This window comes from Neolamprologus brichardi, chromosome 17 (genome assembly GCF_056152115.1).
Source record: "Neolamprologus brichardi isolate AB-2024 chromosome 17, ASM5615211v1, whole genome shotgun sequence".
Taxonomy (NCBI): domain Eukaryota; kingdom Metazoa; phylum Chordata; class Actinopteri; order Cichliformes; family Cichlidae; genus Neolamprologus; species Neolamprologus brichardi.
The window spans coordinates 6,538,074-6,552,500 of record NC_142120.1 but is presented as its reverse complement, the minus strand read 5'-3'; the positions used below and the strand labels follow the sequence as shown (position 1 = coordinate 6,552,500).

The following is a 14,427-nucleotide window of genomic DNA, read 5'->3' as shown; positions in this document are numbered from 1 at the left end:
CTTTGAAACTCAAAATAAATAAATAAAATTTAACAGATGATCAAAATTCAAATGTAAAGACAGTGATTGAGGTAAGGCGTGTAGCAACAACAGCATAGTAGTTGCCCTCAGCAATACAGAAATTCAGCTAATTTGAGGACTCATTAGCAGTCAAGCAGACATCCATTTGTCACGGGACTAGAATAATGTGCAATGTGTAAATGATTTAATATGCCAGCACATCCTTTCAGACAACTGGAAGATAAATAAATGACTAAGATAAAAATGGCAGTGTACGTGAGTGGAGCTTCCAGTTCATTTTAATTCTGAGAACTGTGCCCAAATAAGGGAAAACAACGCTGACCCAAGAGGAAGCCTATTTTACGCACTCAGGAGTGAAATGTGAGGAGTTATTATTACAAAACATAAATATAGTGAAAGTATTTAAGAGGTCAGATGTTAAGAACAAGCTCTTCCCATAGTCCTCAAACTGCTTTAAATTTTCTAATTTTAATACCCAGTCAGTAAAAGGGGACTGCTGCAACCACAGTAAAGGGGTTTCCTCTAGAAACTTCTTTTTTCCGAAATGCGCAATAGGAATTGAAGAAATTATGCAAAAAAAGGGATGTGAAATTTTGCACCTTTCCAGTAAATCCTGTCACAGCATGTGGACTTTGGCGTGTGGGTGAGAGGATTGGTGACTGGGTTTCAGTACCATTTCCACAAAATTCCAGCTCACTATAGTATGACAGGTATGTAGAAAGGTCCCAGAGAAGTTTTGTACAGTGAGGACATGGACTGTTTAAAAAAAAATCACATCTTGGAAAGTGCTGCTGAAGAGGAAAACCACTACTGGCTCTCATTCAGAGAGCCCCGCCTCCCACACAAAACAGCTGGAGCCCTTTAGTTCGCGCTACATGTTGGCTATCATCACATCCAGGACACATCAAACCAGAGAGCCTCAACATTCAACTACATCAAGCCCACATCTGAGTTTATCACTTAGCCCCACCTGGAAAAGAAAAAAAAAGGAAAAGATTAGAGAGTACAAGAAGAGGCACAGATTACAGTGACAGCAGAGAGAAGAAAACAGTGTCCACACCTGACCAGTAAAATGATCCTGTGGGTTGGCTTGCTCCTGGTCCACTGCTGCTTGTGTCTGACTGGAGCTGGAGGAGAAAGCCCAGGACTGGAGACATGTATGAGGTGCTCTCAGGTAAAAGAATCAACAAGGCTTAAAATCACATGATCAGCTTATATTATTGTGTTCTATATTAACTTCTGATATTAGTCACTGCTGCTGATGAACTTGTGTAATAATACTTCTTAATATGCCAATTTGGCTGTTTTTAGTGAGTGAAAATAACAGAAATATACAGATGTTTATAATGAGTTCTGTACTCTTACAGCAGTGGTCATTACTGCGGCTGTGATCAAACGTAAATCTGATTTTTGATGATCCAATTCTAATCTCAAAGGCTCTTCAGTTCACATAGAATGAAAACACGTGACAGCCAGTTAATGACACTCTGATTCACCTACTGGGAGACAGTTTTACAAAGCTACATCCTGCAAAGCCTCTTCTGCTGAGCTTTTGTTAAAGGAGGTATATCTAATCATTTACTGGAGCCCAAGGAGGAAACAACTGCAAATGTATCTGGGTGGAGGGTGAATAGTCAACACAACATGTTTACTCTTTTTCAGTGACTTGAACTTTACAAGCTTCATTTTCCTTCTTTCTCCTACCTTGTGTTGCATGCGTACAGTTAAGATAAAGCTCTTTATCATTTGCAGGTTTCTACACGTGTAAGCGCTTAATAGTGTAACTCAGCGCCTCGCTGTAGCAAGAAAACAGTCGGTGACAGTCGGTTAAAATTCTGAAAGATGAATTCGAGATGTGTTTACAGTCAACACATCATCAGGTTCTGTGAGGTACCTCGCAGGTGGTAGATCGATGGAATTAAAAGATTCCATTTCTTAAAAAAACAATCCAACAAAAAATTCTTGGAAATTTTGTTGGTTACAAATCACATTCCCCACAACATAAAAATGACGGCACTGTTTCTTCTGGCACGAGGATTTATGAAATATGTTTCATATACTTGATTGGTGAATAAACGAGGATGCATTAAAGACCACAGTGAATCACATTCCTTCATTATTATTATTATTGTTATTATTAACCACAGACAACTGTGTTACAGTGCTCCAGCTGTGGGGTTAAACACACACACACACACACACACACACACACACACACACACACACACACACACACACACACACACACACACACAGGCAGAGTCTTACCTGAAAGGAGCAATGAGGATGTAAAAACTCATTGTTGTCTGGGAATCCCCTGTCCTGCAGAGCTGCTACCTTTGTTCTGTTAAGAGTAACTTTATTGATGAAACTCCTACACAGAATTCACAGAAAAGAGCCTGTCATGAATCACTCTGTGTTTTCTCCTTTTCTTTCTTTTTGCAGGGACTTCACTGCAAGACCAAAGGAGGCTGTGAGTATAGACTTGTTGCCACTTTACACCAGCAGTCATGCATCCCCATTGGGTGTTTACTTGCACAATAACTCGGCTAATATTAGCCGACGAACAGGAAAAACTGATAAGGCCTGCATTTGTTGCCTTTATATTTTACTGCAATGTTGCCAAAGCAACTGCATTCAGCATTTAACATAGAATTCAAGGCTGGGTTCAAAAGGTCTGCAAAACAACACAAAGACCATTACGTGCCTCTGAACTAACGTGAGAAATAGTAACCACATTCAAAGATCTTTAAATGAACCCCACCCATAGCATTAAAATGATTTTTTCCCTCCCTCACACGCTAAATAAGACCTGATAAAATCACGATAAGCTTGAGAAGCAGTGCACTGCTGCTATCTGTAATCTCTGCACAAAATACTGAGTGTAAGTGTAAAATGCTAAAGAGAAATTCAGATGCTTTGTATAGCAGACGGCAAAGGTGGGAACGCTGCTGTGGTTTGTTCTCTTTTTACAACTACATAAATGTACTATTGCTGTGTTACTCGCCATACCAATACCGACCAGATTTTTAAATCTTAATATAAAATGAGTAACAGTAGGGTGGACATTAGGTCAGGCTGCAGTTTTTGCAGAGATCTCGTATAGAAAACTATTTGCGCATATATAAAACAGGTCCACGGCTCCGAACCATAGTAAAGGGACCTCTGGCTAATACACAGTGTTGGGAAGGTTACTTTTAAAATGTATTCCATTACAGAATACAGAATACATGCCCCAAAATGTATTCTGTAACGTATTCCGTTACGTTACTCAATGAGAGTAACGTATTCTGAATACTTTGGATTACTTAATATATTATCATGCTGTTTACAACTACGTGAATGTATTATTGCTGTGATTTATTACTGTTACTGAAGGTCCGCGGCTCTGAACCGTAGTAAAGGGACCTCTGGCTAATACATCGGGTTCTGTGTCGGCTCGTAGCCGAAAACTAGCTTTACTTTGTTGTCTGGGTCAACTTTGCTTGCGAGAGACAGAGAGAGGCGTTGAAAGGCTGCTCCAACGGAACTTGTTGTTTTTGGAGGAAAACACAAACACGGTGTACAGTCGAGTCTTAATAGCTTACTTACAGCTGGGCTCGTCAGGCACTCTTCTTGGCTGCAGTGGTTATTATTATATTTACATGCTTCCAGCTCCCGTTTTTGCTCGATGACAGCTCGTACTTTTCCTTTTTCTCCCTCCCTCGCTCACAGACACATAATTCTCCCTGCAGCACGGACTACACTGCCTATGATGCTACATTCTTTAGAGCTATACCGGTAGCATTCTGCCTATTAGCTTAGCACAACAACAACAGGCGCTCTCTCACCCAGGAAACATGCAGAGATAGAGCGCCACCCTGTAACCATGGCAACCGTAACGCTGCCACCTGGAACAACAGAAAGTAGCTGTCAAACAAAACCCAAACAGGCCTGACCCTTGACAATATGAAACAGGGAAGTACCACCGTGTAATCCATTTATTTCAACAAAGTAACTGTATTCTAAATACCACCTTTTTAAACGGTACCTGTAACGGAATACAGTTACTCACATTTTGTATTTTAAATACGTAACGGCGGTACATGTATTCCGTTACTCCCCAACACTGCTAATACATCAGGTTCATGTTGGGCTCGTAGCCGAAAATTATCTTTACTTTGTTGTCTGGGTCAACTTTGCTAGCGAGAGACAGAGAGAGGCGTTGAAAGGCTGCTCCAACGGAGGAAAACACGAACACAGTGTTCAGTCGAGTCTTAATTATTTACTTACAACTGGACTACCCTGCCCATGAGCCTACATTCTTTAGGGCTATGCCTGTAACACTCTGCCTATTGCTTTCATATTACATAATTTTTTGAATAACATTTAAAAAAAATAAAAAATTCTTCACGTCATTATGCGGGCCGCAAGTAGGGGTGGCATAGGCGAGATTGAGACACAGGCAGTAAAGCGTCTTAATGCGTGTTTTCTTTGGGTTTCCGCCTGCGTGGAATTACCAAAAATAGAGAGGGGACAGTCTAACATATGAAACAGGAAAAGACCGCCGTGTAATCCATTTATTTCAAAAAAAGTAACTGTATTCTAAATACCACCTTTTAAACGGTAACTGTAACGGAATACAGTTACTCATATTTTGTATCTTAAATACATAACGCCAGTACATGTATTCCGTTACTCCCCAACACTGGCTCTCCATAAATAAGTAACAGCATACTTCAAAGATCCTTTTACCCACATTTGCTACACAAAATCCACACCCTCATTTTCCTCACAAATCCCACAGTGTAACTTTTTCGTTTTTTAAAAAATATTTCTCTGTCCCCGTTGCTGTGCAGATTCATTTCCACGTCCATGCGAGAACCCCGCCGAAAGTCTCAACACCTCCACCGTGTTCCACAACGTCAGCCTTTCCACGGTCATGAAATGTGAGAGGATGCAGAAGTGCTCGCTGCGGCTTGGAATCAAAGCAGTGGTGCAAATCGCTGGTGCGTAAGTGTGATGGCTTAAAATAGATGGTCCCATATCTGTTTGTATAAAATGCATGTGCTCAAAAATGGCAACAGTTTTTACAGTTCAAGCAAGGAATGAAAATCTTTTTGGGTGAACAGAGATTTGCTTTGGCACAGGGTCTAGTCTTTGACTTCTCTCAGTCTTATAGCAATGCGAAATTACTGAACCACTGTCTCAGTGTATCACCCTATTGGATTATTTAGTTTGGCCGCTTATTAAAAGCAGCTGTTATAGTATTAAAATCCACTTACACTTGAGCTCCATGTTGCAGTGTTTAGTTTGGCACCAAATCATTTTCCATGCACAGTTTACCATCCAGGTTGCTTTTCCCACTTGTTCCTTCCTTTATGTCCCACCTCCCAAAGCCCCTGTTATCCACTTATGCTATTGTACTATTTTTAGACAGTTTTATGGATCTCTTACTTTCAAAAGATAATCTCACTTTCAATCAAAGTGACTAATGCTGGCATTTCAACTATAACATTTCATTGTCTCAGTGTATCACCCTGTGTGTGCACACTGTGTGTGGTCTTTTTCTGCGCTGGAGCACGATGCTTTGGCGCCAGAGACAGTCAGCTAAAGTGGGTTTCCAAAGTGATTTATCTAAGTTCACATGTAAACATGCCCAGAAATCACATTACTCTAATCCCAGTACCGCTTTGATGCTTTTAGCGTACCTGCTTGTTTGATGTCTTGCGAGGAGTCAGTGGACGGCCGATGTCACACTGATCTCTACGTGTTCAGTGTGGTGTCTTTGTCAGCCACTCTTCTTCACTTAAAGCAGCCTACTTCCTGGTATGGGCTGTACATTTTGGATGTGACTTTGCTGTAAAAACACTACACCGGAATTTCTTTTGATACTTGGAAGCAATTGGGAGGATTCAGCATTGTTAATTAATGCTTTCAGAATAAAGCCAAAGTGTTTGTTAAACCACAAAATCTTCTTTCTGTTTTCACAGAAGACATAGGTGTGGTGAATCAGTATAGCTTAAGGGAAACTTTGATAAAGAGGTGCTGAGTGACTGAAGTTATCGCATGTAATTAATTAAGTTATACATAGAAGAACTTTTTAGTTTTCTTTGGAGGACAATCATTAACTAAACAGAGCCCATGCCTCTGTCCTAACACACTCATGCCAACAGATACATGGCACATGATATTGTTTAATTTCCGCCATCTGACCAAGGTCATTATTCAGTTGTTTTCTTTTCTCCTTATTCAAAACGTCCTTAACAAGGAAGCGCCAAATGGAACTCTTAGGGTGTAGTCAACTCAACCTGAAAACTAATGATGTTAGAAATGATAATCACAGGTGACACACCTTAAAGGCATTTGCTGAAGGAAGTCACATTTTATAAAATGCAACGAGCTTCCATTAAAAAACTTCTGCTTTTGCATGGTAAACATGCCAATTGACACTTCATGTTCCTGATAATGCTGACAACCCATACAGTCTGATAAGGTTTACACAGGAAGACACACTGTCAGACACATCCATCCATGTGCACTTGGAATTGAGGAAACCCTTTGCTCAGAAAAAAAAAAGTACCTAAATAACTTCTTCCTGTATGGCACCTAAAACAGTGCCAACCTGCACCAAAATACCCAGTCAACCATTTAAAAACCTTTTGAATGGCTAACTGGCTGGTGCTGGTTACTGCTACAGCGACTTCAAAACATCTTCTGGTTTACGTTTCCACAGACTCCATCCACGGCGTGTCCTTTTGTATCACAACCACAGGGATGATGACGAGGTGCAGAACCTTTAGCTTCACAAGGGCATCAAGAGAAAGGATGTCTGGACTGCAGGTAAAATCCCTAACACAACTGGCATCGCTGGGTGTTTGTGGGACATTAATCAATCCAGAGTGTTATGCTAGAGTAGCTTTTCTGTTAAATGTGCTGTGTGTAGCACTCAAATGTTTCCAACCCAGTAGTGCCTTCCTGCCCTCTTTTGTCTTTCCCTTCCCGCAAATCGGGGAGTTTGCTGATGAGGCAACTCTCGATGTCCTTCAGGTTCCTCTCGTCTTGCAGTAAGGAAAAATACATGACCTTTTTCCACACATCTGGGAGATCCCATTTGCTCTTAAAGGTCACTGGAAAACTGACTCATATGCCATTGTAACCTTCACAAAGGTTACGGAGCTTAAAAGTTTTCCCCAGCTGATGCCCACGATGGTGGAATCGGTGTGTCACATAAACTGTATTTAAAAGATTCCAGATTCCAGACCTTCTAACGGCCCACAGGTGGGTGAGGTTGCAAAAAAAGGAGTAAAGAAGTAGAAAGAAAACCAACCCTCAACTCCAGTGATCATCAAGCATGATAATGTTTTGTGACATACCAAAATTTTGATTGCTGCCGGGTTTGTGGCGAGTCCTCTTTTCGCGTTTAGAGCCACACCCCACTTTGTAAATGATTTTGTAAAATGAAAACAGTGACAGAGGAAATAAACAGTTCAACGTGGTTAGCATCACCGTGCCTATGAATATTTCCATAATCTAGCTGGCGTCTTCAGGTCTCTCAGGAAGACACAACAGTGGTCCGGCCAGACTAACTGGCTTTCCAACTGCTTTTGAAAAGGATTGGGTCATTTCAGCATATTTCTATACGGCGCAGCGTTTAACAGACATGTGACAGCTTGTGTGCTTTTACCTGCCTCTTTCCTGCAGGTTGAAATTGAGAACAACTGCACTGAAGTTTCTCCAAACCAACAAGTGCAAGTAACAGTGACAACAGTCCCAAGTTACTGTGGAATGACCTGGACCAGCACCTATCATACTCCAGGTAGGATTACATGCACTTTGTCCATGTGTTTGCATAATTATGCAAACACAGACTCAAGGGCATATGACTGTAACCATGGGTAACTAATAAACAGTGTTACACAACCAGCCCTGCCAAGTATTTCCTTGTAACTGGTAGAAAAAAACAGGAAACCTCGTAGTGTGTTCCACTGCTCTGCAATGATGAATGTCAGTGATTAAAAGAGTGTAAATATCTTAAGTGAGTACTGTGTAAAAACTACTCCCACATGCGTGATGACACGTGAATGACAGGAATTTATTTACGCATGAGTTGCTTCTTTTTAAGTGCTTCACTTTTCTCAACAGGATGCAGTCATGAAGATTTTAGAAGACATGTTCCGGAGTGCATCAGTAAGTGTAAATATGCTCGGGATCTGCTTTCTCCTTACATGTTTTAGTTAATGCAGTGGAGTGAAATAAAATATCAAATATGCAGCATATATGCATTTTTAGGGCTTGTCCTCTTCTCCTCACCCCAAACCGGTTGCCCTTCTCTGAGCTTAGTTCTTCTGGAGATTTCTTCCTGTTAAAAGGGAGATTTTCCTTCCTGCTGTTGCCTCATAGAGGGTTGTTTGATTGCTGGGGTTTTCTCTGTGTTATTGTAGAGTCTTTACCTTACATTACAAAGCATTTTGAGGTGAATGCTGTTGTGATATGTATATAAATATATATGTAATATCTATATAAATAAAATGTAACTGAATTACTCAACTGGACCTTTTAATTTTTCGTTTTAATTGTCTGACTGTTTCATGTCTCTTTCAGCTGGCAGACTGTCGTACAAAGTAAACCCAGACAAGAAGGAGCTGAGCGTAAATGTTTCAGACATGCTTAACGATCACAACTACCACCTCCGACTCTGCCGAAAGGATTTCATCTGTTCTGGCACAGGGGCTTATACGCTGGTAAGACTCTTATTGGAATAAATATGAATGGAATCAGTGCAATTATTTGTGTTCTTCAATAATATGAATATATATATAAAGTGAGATCTGTGAGAGATGGGGTAATGTTCCATTATGTAACAGTTCAAGAAAAGCGTAGCAGGTCTAAGCCACACTTGTGGACTTTCCTCCCCAAGTGAGTAATTGGGTTATTCCCTGTGTGATTCTAAATTTAAATGTACTCACTCAATAAATTGCTTAACGATCATATAACTGACAATCAGGACAGCGCAATATACCCTGAACAAAGGGACAGTAAGGATCAAAAGTCAAAATGTGCACAGTGAACACAAGAACCATCATTAACTGCCATCCAGACAGTCATTCCACAAATAATCAATAGCTGTTCTTATTTTCTAGATAAAGAAGGAGCAACCCATAAAGAGTGCCACCTTCCTATACTCTCGACCTTTGCCCTGCCTTTGCATTGAGGTAATGCTATGACTCACACTCCCGGTCTTTAATCACGGTTTCAGTTTCTGCCATAAATTCCACGAAAGACCTTCAATAATCACTGATAAATTCATCACAGGGCTGGTCAGCGGTGATGGACGCCCCAAGAGTCCAGGTCTGCCCGTTCAAAGACCGTGAGTCCCATTGTTCATTTAAACAGATGAGAAAATTGCAAACGTGTGCTGTAGCATTTGAAAGCTGACAGTGCATCATAAGCATCCAAAATCCTATGACTTCATTCGCCTGCAGGTGTTGAGGAACTGTGGTTTGGAATCACCTTTGATCCACTGGAGGAGACTCTGTTATGGGAGCCTGCTTGCCCAGTTACAGCTACAGCTGCATTGTGTCAGATGAGAGATGATGGCATCTGTGTGGATTTGCCACACTCCTCCCAGAATGTTACCAGAGAAAAGGTACACACCTTTCGGATATTTATAAAGGGAGCTTTCTTAAGCTTGGTTATCCTTACAAATTGCTTAAGTGTAATTAAGCCGATGCCCTTGTTAGGCAACATTGCACATGAGCACACACATACAAGCCAGAACTCTCACTCGGTCTACGGAGAGGCTTGAGAGAGGTTTGAACAACCTGAATGTCAGGTGCCTGGTCGTATCTGAGAGACGCATTTTTTCTGCAGAAAAAATGCGGACGCATCAGCCTGAAGTGGAAAATCATGACTGATCTGATTTCAGATGTAGCTTGTAGTTGCAGTTGTAACCTCTTTAAAAGGTGGAAGCCTCAAACGATCACATAAAAGTACTCACTATTTAAGGTGTCATCACATGAACACTATAGCTAGGAGCTCTTGAAATCAAGAGCATGCGTTCATTCCAGACTTTCCTAACACAACATAAATGTTGAGTTGTGTTTCTTGTTTATGTAAGTCAAGCCAGACCTACATGAGAATGAAGGGAAACCCCAAAGGAGTCCTTATTTTGACACAAGACATTTAGGCTGAAGGGATACTTGGGTAGACTTGCTTCACTTGAAAGACAAATATAGCTCTCTGAATCTAAACACAATATGAGTCACCCAGGCTAATGATTTAGGTCATCACTTGTGTAACTGCAATTCTTTATTGTGATTCATTCACAAATACTTCTTTAATGCTTTTTTTAGATAGCATTCTCTAAGGTGGATCCCCATGATCGACTGTGCGTCAAGGTAACAATCTTTCTTTCGCTCTTTTCATTCCACAAAGTTCACTAGGACATGTCAACTTGATACGCTAGCAACAATGAAACAAACAAAACCGTTTTTTTTGGCTTTCTGTATTTGATTACAAAATGACCTTTGCACCACGTTAGCATAATGCAACTCAAATATCAGAACTGACCTGACAGTTCAGATGACTGAGATCATCTTGGTATAGTGTGACATCTTTAAAAATGCTAAGATTGAGAAGATATATTTAATTTCTTGGTCAGTATGTGACATTACTGCTGTAAGTTGTCTTATTAAGCTAGCTGACTCATTATGGAAAAACTCTATGGCTATCTTAATAGCATGCTATGTGCCATGTTCTTTCTTGTCACTTGGAAGTCATCTTGAAATGCGTAGTTATTTTGAGCCATTACCTAAACTAACGTATATTCTGATGGTCCCTGGTACTTAAAGACTGCACGTATAGAATTAACAACCAAATAGGCTTAAAAAGCTGGATAATGATACCATGATATCATCGTTTACTCTTCTGATGCCATGAGTTTGTCATTTTTGCTATCATTTTTAAAAAACAAAACCAATAAGCCCACTGACATTCTCCGGCTCAGAACGCTAACGACAATCCAGGTCACAAACACTCAGACAAGGGGGCCCTAATTATCCATACCCTTCATTACAAAAGCAGGAAACTGCCTACAAGAAGCAATGCTGCTGGGTTGCAATTAAACAACGTGTATTTATTTAATACTAGAGTTCTTGTTAATATTATATCAGCTTCCTGTTATTGAGCCAATATCAGGAAGTTGTGATGAAATCTGCATTTCAGAAGTGAGAGTTGAGTCCTAAACGCAAAGCAGAAGTATCATTATTAGACTGTTAAACTACTTTCTATGGGTGTGCAACAATGATTTTAGTAAGCTCTCTTAAAACTAAGAGTAATGTGTTTGATACAACAGCTCGATGAAGAACGTTCAAAAATGTTATTCTGTCTTCATCAGTTTACTGCAGGCTCTCAGTCCTGGACCAGGTGCCCCTTTGCTGATGGGAGACTCCAAGGTGTGACTTATTATTTTCTTCAAATTTTTGCTAATTACATCATGACTATTTTTTGCGATGCTCTGATGGTCTATGGCAATGTATTGACCCTACTGTGTTCACATGTTCTATAATGGATGTCTGTAATGATGATAATAATCATGGCGGTGCTGTATGATTATATCTTTAAAAATTCAGCATGGGAGTTGGTTACAACAAGAACAGAGGGGCGTGAAGAAGTGAAGATGCTGTCACAGATCTCTGCAAACTTTTCTGTGGAGTTGTGCGTGAAGTCCGAGGGATCCCCTGAGTGTCAGACCATTGAAACACACAACGTGCAGGTGGTAGGTGCAACACATTCCCATCGCAGACGGCACTTTTTAAAAAAATAGAAACATATCTTGTTGCAGATTTCTTCGACAGAGTTCTAGCTCATCATTAGATCTGATAAGTCTAAGTAAGAGTGGCAGAACAAATGTCTGTTCGCTGCCTGCATGCAATAACCTTTTGCCCTAAAACATCCAATGTGTGCGTTTTCTTTTGAAGCAGCATGCCACAGCATGCTTACACAGATTGTGTTCCAACTTTTTGTCATACATGATCCCTGTTTATTGCATGTTGCCTTTTCCGTTGCTAGGAAACTTCACTTTTTTTTTTAAAAGTGTCGTGACTTTTAAAAGTTATTTGCTATCAACAGAACAAAAAAGGTAGTAATTACATCTTTTACAATATGCTTTCCAGCAATCAAAAGGGATCTGTCAACAGATTAGCAAGACCTAGTGTGCAACAACATATCTTTCTCCTGAACACATCATGGCACATCAAAGAAACAGGAAAAAACAGAAACCATGACAACTTCTATATCGCCTGCAGGAAAAATTTCCTATCTTTTGTCTTTTTTCTCAGGAGAAACAAAAAGCTGTTGGTTTAAACCTGAAAGGGGCGTCCTGCAACTCATGTCTTCAGGTATGTTTGTGTAGTAGATCCTTTGACTTCTTTGCACTTTTTATTTAAAAAAAGACTGTTGCTTTAATATATCCTTTTTATTTGCACAGGTAAAAAGGCTTGATGTGGAGTATGCTGCCACAGTCATCCACTGTCTGAAGCTGTGCAGTAAGTATGATTTCTGCTAGAGCTGCTTCCCATTAAAATACTTTCTGCTCTTCATTTCTGCTTCAGTCATGTGTAGCCTAACCAAACTTTTCCTTTACTATTTTTCTCATAAAATTTTGCAAACCTTAGGCGATGCACCTTTTGAAATGTAAATGGTTTCCAGTACAGTAACAGAACTTGCGTTTATTGCCATGGGAATTCTGAGATGGGATAATTGCAAATGCATGTGCATCTGCAGTTTGGTATCTTGGCATTTTGAAAAATAAAAGGATGCTTTGTTGTGCGTGCAATGCTTAATGATACTATTATGTTCAAGAGGAAAGGTTCTGTGGAAAATAAGAAGTACCAGTTTTTCCTTTACACATAATTGGGGATTCAGTTGTTTGAGAAAGTGCAGAGAGCAAGATGCAAACCGGATGGATCATCTAACAAACTGTCAATTTTCTTTGCAGGTGACTCATCACCTCTTCGTTCAGACTTGACCTGGGTATTTGTGCTGACTGGTGTTTGCCTCTTTGGAGTAATATGTGTCACTCTGGTGCTTCATGTCCTATTAACATGTAGGTTGAAAAGTTATTTGGCTAGGTGTCAGGCTACCATTTTATTTTATTTGGGGACATACTGTGATGTAGGCCCTTGTCCAGTGCCTACCCATCAAACTCAAAGATTTTGCAGCATGTTCTGGTATGTGCAGGCTTCGTGTTTGACTCTTTGCAAGGGAGTAAATGCTGAGTTTGCCTCAGTAAACTAGGCTGGTTAATAATGTCCTAATGTTAACACTCATGTTTAGCTTTTCCTTTCCATCTTAGATGTTTGATTATTCAAATTTGGCTTGAATGAAAAGCAGCCACGGAATTTGTCATTTTATTGATTTGCTTCCTCTTCACATTTCCCCCGTCTTCTATTTTAGTGCATCGGAGAAGGAAGCAGAAGATAACCGGAGTCCGTAACGGTGAAAAGCAAATAGGTAAGATTATGGCTTCATTTGCTTAACCCATACCATACAGATTTTCTTTTCTTTTACCCGTGCGCATATCTTATCATCATTCCTGTTTTGTTGCAGATCCCCCTCCCACCTGTCTGGTGTCTGTGTTACAAACTCAGCCGGTTGTCCACGGTGGGGTCTTCATACCTGATTCACCGCAGTGCGGAAACAACGAGAAGGCCAACTTACTCTCTGAATGACCAAAGCGTGAGGCATATAGATGTTACAAAAGCAACTAAGTTCTCTGTTGAATTCAGTATATATTGTAGGCACTGACATTTCAAACGGTATGTAGCTTTCTGCAGAGGTGCTGGTTTGTATGCTTGTTCTAGTTACTGGCTAATGTATTTTGTGTGGTTGTGTTTGTTTGGGAGAAAGTTGTTTTAAAGGTAGAATTTCATTTAATCTTGCAGCTACAAAGGTTTTGTTTCAAAATGTATATTTTCAATAAAAAAGGCAAAATACACAACAAAATGCTGTTTTAATTATTGTTTAAATGCACCATTATTATATCATTTAACCCTATTTTTTTGAACTAACTCCTCACAACATTGTTTTTGCTTTTACAAAGTCAAATCTAATATAATCACAATACATTTGCATTAAAACATTTGCAGTTATTAACACCAACTTCACCTCAACACCAAAAGCTTACAAGCCTTATACTTTATTTTGCTGCTCCATATCTATTTGTGTCCTTACAGTTTTATAAACACTTTGCTCTTTATGTTCAGCAGCTTGTTTCCCTGTTTTCAGTGAAAGTTTCCATGTCACTGCTTGCACACCTGCTCACACGAGCCAGAGCTGCTGATAGCCGTGTTTCCTTTTAACTTTAATCCAACTTCCTTCAACGAGGAAAATTTCCATTCACCTAGAAAAGATATTTTGATTCAC

At 40.0% G+C, this 14,427-nt stretch overlaps 1 protein-coding gene across 1 annotated transcript; it reads left to right on the top strand.

Annotated features, from left to right (window-relative positions):
• The first annotated feature begins 909 nt into the window (after positions 1-909).
• Positions 910-13,988, top strand: il17rel (interleukin 17 receptor E-like). The gene is made up of 18 exons (XM_006780571.3): positions 910-1,195; positions 2,467-2,494; positions 4,860-5,009; positions 6,737-6,843; positions 7,705-7,819; positions 8,146-8,190; positions 8,605-8,744; positions 9,144-9,215; positions 9,316-9,370; positions 9,486-9,649; positions 10,356-10,400; positions 11,399-11,456; positions 11,634-11,779; positions 12,342-12,401; positions 12,491-12,548; positions 13,001-13,108; positions 13,459-13,515; positions 13,612-13,988. The coding sequence occupies exons 1-18, from the start codon at positions 1,094-1,096 to the stop codon at positions 13,731-13,733; spliced, it is 1,632 nt and encodes a 543-aa protein (XP_006780634.1). The 5' UTR covers positions 910-1,093; the 3' UTR covers positions 13,734-13,988.
• The last annotated feature ends 439 nt before the right edge of the window (positions 13,989-14,427 follow it).